Raw genomic sequence first — 13,851 nt, forward strand, 5'->3', positions numbered from 1 at the left:
AAGTAATTTATGAAGATTCCTTGTACAGAACTTTGCTGAAGCTCTGTAACAAGATTAAGTTAAAGAACCTCTTGTAGGGAAGTTACTAATGATCTGCTGGAGTTAAGAGTTACCTAGCATATACCTATCTGGAATTGCTTTGTAGAGCTGAAACACCATGGTCCGATATGAAAATCAGTATAGTGAAAGCTAACAGATTTAGGTGCCTACAAATAGGTATTCAATGCCATGGTAGATGCTCCTGGGTATGCGCTGAATTGGTGGTTGCAGCATGGACTCCAGGAAGTGCTATGTCCTAACAGAGAGCCCCACATCAATCTCTCAAGTGTCCTCTACCTCTTAAACAATACTTGCAATCTGTGATTAGGGAACCAAGTTTCTTGTGCTGGTACCTTCAGCTCAGCAGTGGTCCTGATCTTTGAATCAAAAAATGTAAGACTCTGAACCAGTCTGCTTACAAACAGAATGAACTCAGTATCTCATCAAGCTAAAGAACTCCAAGGATGATTCCTTTGATGTTGACTTTGCGGTCCTTTTACTCTCGGAAGTGAAAAATTATAGAAGAAAACAAAACGAAAATGAGTTAAAGATGATAAATACCTGGTGTCAGGAGTATAACAGAGGTGACAATCAGGGAGCAGATAACGAGAATAACAAGTAAGGCAATTGCAATTCCTTTCCAGTTTCTTTGTGGAGGATTACTCCCCACCAGCTCCTAGAAATATTAAAAGGAAAGCAAATGTTTAGAAAAGGCACTGAAAGAAGGAAACAAACTGCAGAAAGTGAAGAGCAAAGCATTCCTGCACAACCACAGCACGAGGCCACGGTTGGGCAAGCAGGTAAGCCAAGTACAGTTCATGATATAATATGTTGTGGCAACCATATAATTCCTTGCAAATCATATGATGTGATAAATAAGTGCATTGTACCCACAGGATGCTCAGGCACTGTCTGCCCACATTGATTGTGCTTATCAAAGGCTAATTTCCTACCTACCCTCATTAAGTGTGAATGAAGTTCTTCCAGTAACTTTCAGATGTCTTTTAAAATAAGATACTAGAGAAGAATACAAGGAGATAAATTATTTACATATGGAGATAAAAATCAATGAGGATATTTCCATGGTGACTTTTTTTTGCCTTCTGAGAAAACATCACATCCACTCAAACCACTTCTTCATTCCTTTGTTGGCAGGTCTAAGGGCATGAAGACTGGTATCATGTTTAGCACACCTATTCCATTTACTCGCATCTTTTGCTGGATTTTCCCTTATCACTGCACAGTAAATGTGAACTAATTCATGTACTGAAGCAGCTACAGTATGAAACATTCATGCTTTCCATTTTCCTGGAAGGCTGAATTCACTACAGAGATCAGACCTTAGAGCACAGACGGCTCTAAATGCTCACCCTCCATGCTGATCTCTCTAATCATTATGGTTTGTCATCAGTATGCTGACGCAACCGTGAGTCCCTTCACCCACTTGTCATGGCTGAACAGTGACACTAATTTAGGGTTCTTGCTTCATTTCCTAAATTATGAGGTACGGTGGTTCTAACATAGACCTCCTGGTACCTATTCAAAGCCTTTTTTGCACCTCTCCCCTTCCTCAAGGAACACAAAAAGCGTTGTAATAGATTGAGGGTTTCTGTGATCCATAGAGCTTATTTTCAACTTTTTTATAGCAACCTCTCCCCTCCTTGATTTCTTCTCAGCTATACTTGGCTTTTTTATTTGAAATGCAAAGTAATTAGAAGGAACAAATTTATAGAGAAACCTGAAAAGTAGGTCAGGGTCCTTGAGAAACGTAATTTTACCACCAAGCAAACAGAAAATAAATGCTTGCATTTTTATAGCGTCTTCATCCTACGTACCTTCACAAACATTAATTCATTTCATCTTAGAACAGAACACCTTCACTGGGAAAGCATTTTGGACTTCATTTCAGGGAGTGCTAATAAACTCAGGAAAAAAATCCAGATGTTGTTAGAAAGGGGAAGAAATAGTCTTCTTTCCACAGCAGGGCATGGGGCAACCCAATAGGATGCTGAGAGAAATGGGGAAAAGCAGCCGAAAAACCACAGTGCTTCTGTACAGCCACTGCAAACCCTGTCTGTGTCTGAAGGACATACAGAGGGAAGTGCAGGCAGAACTGAGGGGAACGCTCCCTGGAAAGATACTGAACAGCTCCCCAAATATAAGTTTTCAAGTTGACAGGACTTCATGGGTTTGAATTAGATCTGCACACACAGGTCTACAAACCACAAAGTTTCCCCATTCAGGCATGTTTGCAAGCTTTCAATGCATCAATACTTCCATTTAATCTGTTACCGAATCAAAACTCCATTAATTCTTTTGCCATTCCATCAATACGGGAGCAAAAGCACGGCAACTATGACTGGGAATTTCTAACACATCAAGAAAACTATTCACCAACAAGACTTTGGGGTTTAATGCACTTCAATGAAGCAGAAGAATGTTTTCATCTTTCTTTCAAAATATCAGAATTTTTTCTCTGATAAAAAGCAAGAGGATATAAATGACATTTCAAAGAACAGCAAACAGCTTTATTCAGGACAGGCCTGGACAGCAGCTTTGTTCTCAAGTCACTTGAAGCTTCTTGCAATGGAATTACTTACAGGACACCTGCACATAGTGCCATACGAAATAGCACCCACGTCTTGGGTCTTCCCTACCTTTATTTCTGCAGACTCATAGACTTAAAGTTTGGAAAGACCAATATGGTCATCTAGTCCAACCATCAACCTGTGACCACTTCAGAATAGTGCCACACCTCCACATTTCCTGAACACCTCAAGGGATGGTAATCCCCCACCACACTGGGTAGCCTGTTCCAGTGCATCACCACTCTTTCTGAGCATGTTTACCTAATATCCAACCTGAACCTCCCCAGTGCAACTTAAGGCCATTATGAGAAGTAATACTAGTAAATTACAAAGGGATACTGTGATCATTGCAGTCTTACCACTGCTCCCTGGTTCTCCATGCCCTTGGCAGCAAGCTCCCATCCTTTAAAAAGGAGCACCCGCAAGCAATCAGCTGTTCACATTGCTCAGGTGAGCCTCTGTGCAGACTCCAGAAGCCAGGAATGTGTTTAATTAAGCCCTCGGCAGCTACAGATTCAAGCAGATAAGAAGCACTCCTGAAGAGGCATCTCAAAGGATTTGTTTCCAATGTGCAGCACAAAGGTCTAATTCGCCCATTCCTGAAAGATTTTAGCATCCAAACTCAACAGCAGATACCTCTTGTGAACTACAGCTGTTAATTCTGAAGTTATTACTTCACCTTCAGCGCTGAAATCTGAGTAGAAACCAAACACACGCAGTTTCTGCCCTGACAAAATGACTCACCTAAAACCCAGACAGGAGATGTTAAAGACAAAGCCAGTCATCTATGTCAATCGCCTGCCCTCTGCTTCTTAGGAAGAACACACACAAAGCTTACATGACCTCTGCAAGCAAGAGCCTGTCAGCTCCTTTTTTTCTTCGTTTCCACTTGTCTGTTTCCACCCCCTTCCTATCCCTTACATAAAACCTTAACTGCTTCTGGATTAGGGAAGTAAAACAGATGTTACCACAGCTTTTAAAATAAGCACCTTCCATTGATGCTGCGTATTACGAACTGTAAATGTTATCACTCTCATCTTCATTTATGATTGAAAAACAACACTACCCACCTTTGAAGCTGACTTTGAAGCCATAAATCCAGACATATATAGTTTGTTTTTTAAGACTCTAAAATATGGATTCACGGTGACATATTTTCCTCCCTGTGAAATAATCACTGCACTGACATAGGGATGAAGGCAGGATGTGCTCTGATCCAAGATGCTGTCAACAAAATTATTTCTGGCATCGTTATTTAAAGCCTGCCAAAAAGTCTGCTTGCGCGGTGGCAATATTACAGTAATAGAATAGCTTTTTGAGACAAGAATTCAGTCACAACGTTGATCTTTGTTTTCGACAGCTACGTCAATACTGTTCAATGAGAGAAGGACACTGCACACATAGTAGGATCGTCAAGCTCCAATCCCCCCTGCCACATGCAGGGCCACCAATCTCCACATGTAATAGTAGATCAGGCTGCCCACAGCCCCTGGTTGTCACTTCAGTGCTTTAAGGAAAGTAACTGAGAGTATATGATACCTACAGACCATTTAGAATACTTAAACTGATCTACATCTGCTGGAATTCCCAGTGGCATTGCAACACATGCAGACAGGAGACTGAGCACTCAGTTATGCCAGTGTAAATCAGAAAGGATACAATAAAAGAAAATAAAGCAACAAGTAACTGTATGAAACAAAAGCCTGCCAAGAACTTCATGGGCTTTGGGGGAGGCTGGATGGGGTTTATAGAAAACCTTTTGTATGGTTTCCATACCTACCATTCTTGTAAGCACTGCCGCAAAGCTCTGCTTCTTGAACTTTTCATTTGCTTCTCTACTTTAGCTAACCAGAGTGCAACCCAAAATGCTATACTCAAACACATTAAACAAAGAAATCTAGAGAGCTTGTTGGCACACAATTGATTCAGGAATGCGTGCTCTACCTACCATTTGTGCTCCCTTTCTGAATTATAACTGTTCCCTGATGACACAGCATGGTGAGTGCAATATAGGTGGCAAGCTGGCCCCCAGGTTTCCAAACACAGCCCAGAATAAACACTGTCACCCCTGACAATAACTCCCATGACCTTCAGAGTAAAAATAAATCTTGTCATTAATTAACTCATCATAACACAAAACTGCTGCAGATTACGACTGCTGAATAATACTACAAATAAGATGAAGAGCCGTTAGCCCAGATCAATAGTTTATTAACCTTGCATTGCAGAAACAAACTGGTATTAAAATGATAATGGCAGCAAACTGTTAGCATAGGAGTGGTTACAGTGGTAGGTTTCCTGATACCACTAATTGCTGATTGATAACACACTACTTTATCTCACATTCCTCCATGTCTGGATCCTCTGCTGTTTTCCTGCCTTGAATTTAGGATGGAGGCTCTTCATGGGCAGGAATCATTTTTAGGTACCCTGCCTGGCAGAGTGCAGATCTCAATCACTGAAGAACTCAGAGAATACCATAATACAGGTAAACAATAATAAGCAAATAACTGTGTCTTTATCTCTGAATTCAAGCAAAAGTGCTTGGGGCTTTTTATTTCCTTTCCTCTCCTCTACAGAGAACTCCACTGTTGAGATGCTAAATGTGACGCTTCAGAGACCTCAGTGAGAGGAAGAAAAACCTGGTCTGCTTTTACAAATGAAGCCTGGCACACACATGGGCTTTCCTTCACAAGTCCAATAGAATGATTAAGGGGGACGAAAAAATGACAACTGTTATGTATTTCTTCAAGTTCCACTGATAAAGTGAAACAGAATGCTACTTTTAAATTTACCAAAAAAATCCCCGTAAAAAGATCTAAATATGGTAATATCTGGAATTCCTAGCTGCACTGTTCCTGTAGAAATGGATATTTGATAACTTCCCATCATTTTTATGAGCACTGTGATGAAATGGTTTTGGATTCCCTCCAAACCTAACAGCACTAGAAGATTAATTTAGCATCTTTCAATTTTGAACTGGCATCTCACGTAACTTTCGTACCCAAGTATAGTAACCACATTGCAACACTCTCTTAGCACCTTACCATGCATAAATAAGCAGAAAATTACTATTCTAAGTATTCTCAATTTTCCCTAGTGCTTAATGACAGAGAGACAAGGACGTACTTCCAAAATAAGTTAGAAACTGGGAATGTGAACTCTAAATCATAGAATGGTTTGGGTTGAAAGGGTCTGTAAAGATTACCCAGTTCCAAACCCACAACTGGCTGCCACCCACAGGATCAGGCTGCCCAGGGCCCCATCCAACCCAGCCTTGAGCACTTCCAGGGATGAGGCATCCATAGCAGTCCAGGCAGCCTGTGCCAGCACCTAGCATCTAATTTAATGTTTCCCCCTTTTAGCTTAAAACCATTTTCCCCTTGTCTAGACAATGCAAAAAGTCGTTCCCCCTCCTGCTTATGGGCTCTCTTCAAGCACTGGAAAGCCATAATGTTGTCACCTCAGAGACTTCTCCATGCTAAACAAGCCAACTCCCTCACACTCCTGAAATCCTACCAGGAGTTCTTTCTCTAGGTGAGTTACATGGCCAACTTCCATATCAAGCCCGGGAAAAAGGAGAAGGCCATGGCTGCATGCATGTATGGCACACAACATATATGATTTGAGATGCATTTACTCAAGAACTGTGATGGTCCTTCTTTAATGCATTCGTATTAATCACCTTCATTCTCCCACCCTCAACTTAATTCATTCGTCCACCATGTCCTAGATATTTTTACAGCTCCCGGCACAGTGGGACTGCAAGTGCTCAAAGGGGCACATAGCTGCTACTGTAATTCAAAGCATAATTAAAGATTTATTCCCAATAGTAACAGACTTGATAAAATCAACATCTTTTCTTTGATTTCATTTCAGTGTTTGATATAAGTTCTTCTAATTCTTCTACTAAAACCGTTACAGCATCAGCACAATTTGGTTTGATGCTTAGGATTCTATTTTGTAAGAATCTGTGTTTCCATCAGATCCATGAAAAGACTTGGCAAGCCCAAATGCTGCAGACTATATCACTGATACAAGGACCCCTGTGTGCCACAGAGCTTAGCTCCAAGTTCAGTGCTTTAGAGTGGCAAAACATCTGGCTCCATCCAACCCAGCCCAGCCAAACATGCACACAAACCTTAAAACAGCTCATTCCCAAACAAAGAACATCTGCAAAAGATGATGTTGCTAAGGCCTGCTAGGATGCCACTTCTCCACCTTATTTCTTGAAGAATTTCAGTCTCGAGAAATGGGAAAATAAACCTGTCTGCAAGATCTGAAAGCTTTGAGAAACTCCCTTTTTCTTCTGTTACTCCTCCCAGTTCCAAACAAACCACAGAATTATTAAGGTTAGAAAAGACCACTGAAATCATTAAACTCAGCTGCCAACATGTCGTATGGGTATCAGATGCCATGATGAGACAACTACAGTTTTTAGAGAAACTTTATTTCAGAAAAACACAATATAACATTCATTGCGTGACTCTGAATACCAAGAAAGAACTTGTGATAAGGGAAGTGGTGAGGTGTTTAATCTCCCTGGGCAGAAATTGAATAAGAAATAAGAAATAAGCATAAGAAATTGGTTAAGATTATATTTTACTAAATCCTAGACATTTGTTTTTTTTCCTATAATCCACTTCATAAATAATTTGTTGGTAAATGCTTCAGGAGAGAAAATATGAAGTGAACAAAATTTAATTCTTAAGTAATTTGTTTGGGAACAATGAGAGAATTGGCCATGAAGACAGCAGAGTTCTGTGGTTATCAAGCTGTGAGGGCAGCTGGGAGAGGAACACCAAAGCAATGGGTACAGCAGGGGGGAAGAAAATGGGTTTATCATTTCATTTTGCGCTCTCCTGAGGTGTCCATCAAACTCAAGATGTAGAAAACGCACTGCGTGCTAAGAAAGTAAAAACTACCTTGCAAGATTACTTGGAAGCAAACCTGTGATACCTACAATACGGATGCATGCATGAATTACAATAGTCAGGGACAATGGAAGGGTAGATTGGCCAAGGTTGGCCAAAACATGTAATTAACAATCAAAGCTTCATGCATACATGTGTAAATAAATAATTACAAAAAAAAAAAGAAAAGAAAAAAGAAACAACACCCAGAAAGAAGAAAAGTACCCTCAGTGCAATTGTTCATGCCGCCTGCTGTCTATAAGCAGAGGTTTAAATAAATTCATCTGCTTTTTAGAAGTTCAAAACACCATCCCTTCACCATCACTTCCACTTCTGGAGGATGGTAGATTTTAGATGAGGTCCCTGGTCAACACAAGTCTTGCAAATGATGGCTCCCAAAAGCCTGGCAGATGTGGGAGGGTTCTGTCAAAGCATGTCAGATATAGGACCAACTTCCCTAGTCCCACAGTGGTGATGGGACAGAGCTAGGGGTGGATGGACAGCATGAATGTGACACCACAGTGCCAGCTCAGAACTCTTCTGGGGGAAAAAACCATCTGATCAAAGCCCATAATAACAATACTTCAAAAGCAATGAAAATTACCTAAGCTACCCTGGAGAGACACAAAGCAAAATTCTTTCACTTACTGAAGAAAGAAAAATGTCCAAACTCACAGGCAGTTGATGATAAAATCTGATGGGCACACACTAAAACACTCAAACTTTAGCAAAGAAAATGACATATTTCTATCCTACTGACATATGCATTATACATAGAAGTCAAGTCCAGCATATATATGTAAACATATCTCCCTTAAATAAGTCAGCGATATCTCACAAGAAATAAACATTCCTTCCTGTTTTAAACCAGAACATATCCTTATTGAGGTTTGTAACATATTCAGTAGCATGCTGGAGTCCTTTCATCTTTTCCATATAGCATAAATTAATCACATTATGATGCCACATTCCTCAAGTGTCTGAATACCCTATTAAAATTGAAATACAGTGTAGGACACATAAGCTGCCAAGTCCAGATTTATTCTCAGTACTAAAATTCAGATTATTTTTAGACTTCCTTAACAGAACTTTTGTTTCAAACCAAACAATCTTATCCACTGTGCAAGATGACTGTATTGCATCATCCTTCCTAAATGCTCAGGTGTAACTCAAGTAGTCTCAAATCAGAAGCCACTTCACATGTACCCTGATTCAATGGCCAGGAAGGCTTTTTAAAAGAGGCCAGTTTTCACCCTGGTTCTTGTCCAGTACTTGCTTAGGAAAACTGCAGCTTGATGGATTACGGCTCTTCAAGGGTACTTGGGCTTTCAGCACAAAATGCCAGCAGACTGGCTTAGCACTGGGGCCTGCTGTCAGGCAAAGTGACACCAAGGCCTCCAAAGCTTTGTGAGTCTTAATGCTTGGTCTGTTTTAATTGATTTCTATTTTTACCAGGGTTCTCACAGCCCATTACTAAAAAAACTTAGTAGTCCTTTTCATTTTCAAAACTTTCTGGGTGGCATTAAACACAACCAACAAACAGCAAGTCATTTTTTTTTCCTTGGGAGAGCAAAGTGCCAACTTCATTTCCCATATAACGCTGTATTAGCAATGAATTTGCTGGGGCAATGAATTCTTTGCCCCAGGCTGAGGCAGAGAGATGACTGAGTACCTCAGCCTTCTCCATGCCCAATAGGACATGCCAATGCCAATTCTCCCTTCTCTGTCATTAGAGACCAACAGACAGGTTATAATATTTTTCACCCAGATCCATCTCTCAAGGGTCACTGCCACCCAGCAGCAAAGCAATTGCATTATCTTGACGATTTCCAATCACCTTGCACAACCTATGCTAGCACCTTAACAGCATTGAACATGCAAGTAGGGTTTGGAAAGAGAAAAATGTCCCGAGCAAGCACAATGACCTCTGAGTGGCATTTTCAGGGCATCCATGCAAAAGCGCTTCAGAAAGAGGTAAGGGAGAAGATGAGTGCCCAAGAAGCAAGGAGATAATTCTCCACACCTCCCCAGTCCCTTACTCTACAGAAGAAGGATTTCCTTTCTGATCTTCAGAGATTTGAATAGGTTAAACAGTGAGAGCGCCATCTCCACACTGCTTTACACTGCTGAGGATCTTCAACTTCCAATTAAACATCTCAAGAAGGTCCTCTATCTTCTCCATAGGAGTGGTTAGGTGTTGGAATGGGCTGCACAGGGAGGTGGTAAAGTCGATGTCTCTGGAGGTAGTCAAGAAACAGATGTTGTACTGAGGGACATAGTTTAGTGCAGAAATATTGGTAATAGGTATACAGTTGGACTGGATGACCTTGGAGGTCTTTTCTAACCTATGATTCTATGATCTTCATTTCCCCTTGTCCATGCACTCACCCTGTGAGACTTAAGGACATCATAAACAAGCAGTGGGTACCAAAAACCCTTCCAATATCAATTTCTTTACCAAGTACCCCAGCCAGCCCTCTCAGAACACCCACTATGAGGTTGTCTGTGTGAAACCCCTCGCTACACCCTGCACAGGCTAATGTCCTCAGTGGTGTTCAGATCCTTAATTCTCTGTGGCTTTACCAGGAGTCAGGCACAGAAATGCTCCCAAGGACATAAGTCATGGTGCTTTCTTTCTCCCTCTCTGTGTTCAAAGATAAAGCTTCCATCACTAATAATGGAGTTTAAAAGTGATCAGATATGTAGCAGGGAGAGAGAACAAATCTTGGGGGCTGAGGCAGTGGTATTTTTAAAGAGAGATGAACAGTAACATAGGCAGGATCTCACTACCTGAAAAAATACATCCAGAGAAGAACGGGAACTTCACCAATTAATACACTCTCTATATATGTATCTCTTCAGTATCCAAAGTTACATCGTTTTTCTCTGACACACACCATAAGGGAACGACAAAGTTAATGTACTGTATGTAAGTGCATTTTTAAAGATCAATTTAAAGAAATTTTGTCTGCTTCAAATTAGGCTCTGGCACTGGGGAAAACCATCAAACTCCAATTAACAAAAGGAACAAAAGAATTTGATTTAAAACTACACTGTGATTGTATTGCCACTACGGTGCACACACAAATATTGGCAAGGTGCATTTCATTTTTCACATTTTATGATTACAAAAAAGCTATTATCAGCGAAAGGTAACACGGAATCCTAATTAAAAGCAGGACTCTCCTTCCTACTGGCCTGCAAAGCCCAACATTTTCTGTAGTACAATATTAAGTCATTATGGTTAGAAATCCCATTTGTTTGTGCTCCTCACATTCATCAGGTCATCATCCATCTACCTCCAGTTGCACACACTTCTGTACACTCAAAAAAGAAGGATTTGGCTTCTGAACTCCCAGTTTCCTATTCAGCAAAACGTTATGATGGCCTTGGTACAGCTGGACTCACATCTGCACAAAAGATCTCAATCAAAGTTTTAAGTTCATGCTAATACTAACCAACAGATCCTCTGACTCCATGGTATTGCCTCCATAACAGTACTGCTGGAAAATGGGTCTTACAAATTATCATAGAATGGCTTGGGATGAAAGGGATCTCAAAGATCATAGAGCTCCAACCCTCAGCCATGGGCAGGGACACCACCCACCAGATCAGGCAACCCAGGGCCCCATCCAAGTTGGCTCTGAACACCTCCAGGGGAATCACACATATGGGCTCTTGATCACCCTTTCTTTGACTTGCGGATTATGAACTCTTCTTCCCCTTACAGCGACTAAAGTCAGAGAACCCACTTTACCTGGAGAAGACACCAGCAGCAGTGACCTTCATATTGAGTTACAGCAAGAACACATTCTCCATGTTAAACAGCACCATACAGAGCTTCCCAAAATGATCATGTCACAGACCTCATCCTTTTCTCATTTAACATTTGCTGTCACCAATTTCAGCAACAGAAAGCTGGCACCAAGATTCTGTGAAAAGTTCTGTGTCAAAGAAGTGACAAAAGGATGTGGCAGCTGATCCATGTTTCATACATTGGTTGTTGTGCTGGCTGCCATCAAGCAGCAGGACAGGCAGGTCATAGAAGCATTTTCCTTCCCCTTCAATGACATAAATACCTGTGCATTTAGCAGCACTTCCTCTAGTCCACTGCCACCTGCATCTGTAGATAGCAGATTATTGTTGATATAATATAAAGAATCTCAGTTAATTAATGGTGAGACAAATACTCAACCATTAGCAAATACTGCCTGGAGGAAGAGAGGACATGGCTGTTTTGCTGCTGGCATTTTTCTCTCCTCCAGTGCCCCCCACATTGCTGACCCAGTCCTTCTCTGCCTTGTCTGTCCTTTAATAGGGGTTTTCTCTCTCTCTCCAGCCAGTCTCTACCTGTTAGCAAATAAAACAGTATAACTACAGGCTTTTTGTCGGATCAGCCTGCTACATAGCACACATAGCTCACAGCTGGTCTGAGCTACTAATGAAAGGAGTGCCAAGAGTTAGCCTTTAGGATAAAATACAATATCAAAGCTCATTACTTCACATAAAAATAAATAAAAATACCCTGGTACTAAAATATTTCCCCCTGCAGACCCTCCTGCTTATCCTGCTTAGCTTTGCACAAGAAGCCAGTTCTCTTTTATCCATTAGTTTTCATTTCAAAGGAAACTGAGAACCAAACTTGTCCTTTAGTGAGCTGAGTGGAGCCAGACTTTGGCTCCCCTGATGGAACACACAGCCAAGGGCACGGCTGCAGCCCCTTCCAGGGGCAGAAGCAGTGGGAGCTGCAGTGGGAGCTTAGTGCTTCATCTGCCTGCTCCCATATAGTGAGGGACTATGGCTGCTGTGAATAATTAATGAAAAATAGGCCTGATCAGAAGTGCAAAAGCAGCAGAGGAACTGCAGAAGTAAAAGCCAGTGGCTTTCTCCTCCCTTGCCTTCCCTTCTTTCCCCTTTTTCTCCCCTCTTCCTTTCCTTCCCTTCTCTTTTCTCTTTTTTTCTTCCCTTTTCTTTCATTTCCCCCCATTTCAGCTCACAGTGGAAAATTACACCTTTAAAGCTGAAAGCACACCCCCTCCTGCTGGCATTTCATCACAGTAGCTGGCAGGGGGATGCATCTGATACATCTGCCTGTGTCCCTTGCGTCCCTGGTTATCTCAATGGACACCTTGAACCACAGTGAATCTGAAGTATAGATCAAGTGCTGCAATACCTGCCCTCACTCTCCTGGGACCCAAATGAGCTCATTTAAAACCAGGACTTGTGGCAGTGACTGTGAAGCAGACATGTCCTCATTTACTTTTCAGTAGGAGAATGGCAGAGAGAAAAAGCTATGTGTTCTATGACTCCTTATTAGCACAAAATATCTTAAGGCTGTGCTTTAGTGCCCGAAGTGTTTTTGTTGTCCTAGAATTACAGAAGACATCGCTTTTCTCTACATGCAATATTTTATAAAGTCAAAATACTACCATGGCCTCACAATGAAAAATGACAATTATTGTATGCTTTGTGAAAGCTGTTATAACTCACATCAATAATATATCCCACTTTTCCCTTAATTGCCTTCCTAATTTCCTTTTTTAGGAAACAAACACACACAAAAAAAACCAACTTTCTTGGATAAAATTTGTGACTTCAGCATTTTCCCCCCTCCTGTGAGAGAGAAAAAATCTACTACTAGGAAAACTGGGGATTAGGAAAATGAGCTGGAATCTGCTTGCTTTGGTAACATGTATCAGAATGATATGTATATATAATAGGTCTTATATATACATATATGTGTATATGTGCAAGGAATAAGCAGAGCTCTAATTTTTCCCTGTGGTTTGGCAACATATTTCCAGCACTGCTGGGAGTCCAGGAACAAGTGCCACTTGAGGCAATGTGCTTGGCATGAGCTATGGGGTCACACAGCACACCCCCTTTGCAGGCTGAAGATATCAAGTGTAAAATAATCAATCTTCCAAGCTCTTAACAAGCCCCCACGTAACAGACTGTACCACACAGTCATCTTCTGGAACAACAGAACAGTGTCTGGCACAGATGGAAAAGACAGCTTGAGGCTTGTATCAAATATCTATGTGAAATTACAGGAGGTACTTCAACTCTGTACTGTAACTTTTCATGAGGAATGAGGACATGAGCCATCTAGGCAGGAAGTCATTATCCCCCATGGGAATAAAAGATGCCTTGACATAACCCTCATCCTTTGACAGCAAGGCTACTGAACCCAGACAAGCCCACTAAACCTCTGCACTTGAATTCATATGGACTGCCCAAAGTCCTCCATGCTTTACATGCCTCACCATTACAATGTAATTGATTTCCCATTTGTATTAAGAATTGAAATT

The 13,851-nt window shown here is 41.2% G+C and overlaps 1 protein-coding gene across 5 annotated transcripts in view; it reads right to left on the reverse strand.

The window, feature by feature from the left end:
- DPP6 (dipeptidyl peptidase like 6) overlaps positions 1–13,851 on the reverse strand; it is a 447,472-nt gene that overhangs the window by 143,837 nt on the left and 289,784 nt on the right. For all 5 annotated transcript variants that reach the window (XM_072328927.1, XM_072328926.1, XM_072328923.1 and 2 more), the window contains exon 2: positions 601–715. In XM_072328927.1, the coding sequence (XP_072185028.1) occupies positions 601–715 (115 nt within the window). The remainder of the gene's footprint in view (positions 1–600; positions 716–13,851) is intronic.

This window comes from Excalfactoria chinensis, chromosome 2 (assembly GCF_039878825.1).
Source record: "Excalfactoria chinensis isolate bCotChi1 chromosome 2, bCotChi1.hap2, whole genome shotgun sequence".
Classification (NCBI taxonomy): Eukaryota; Metazoa; Chordata; class Aves; order Galliformes; family Phasianidae; genus Excalfactoria; species Excalfactoria chinensis.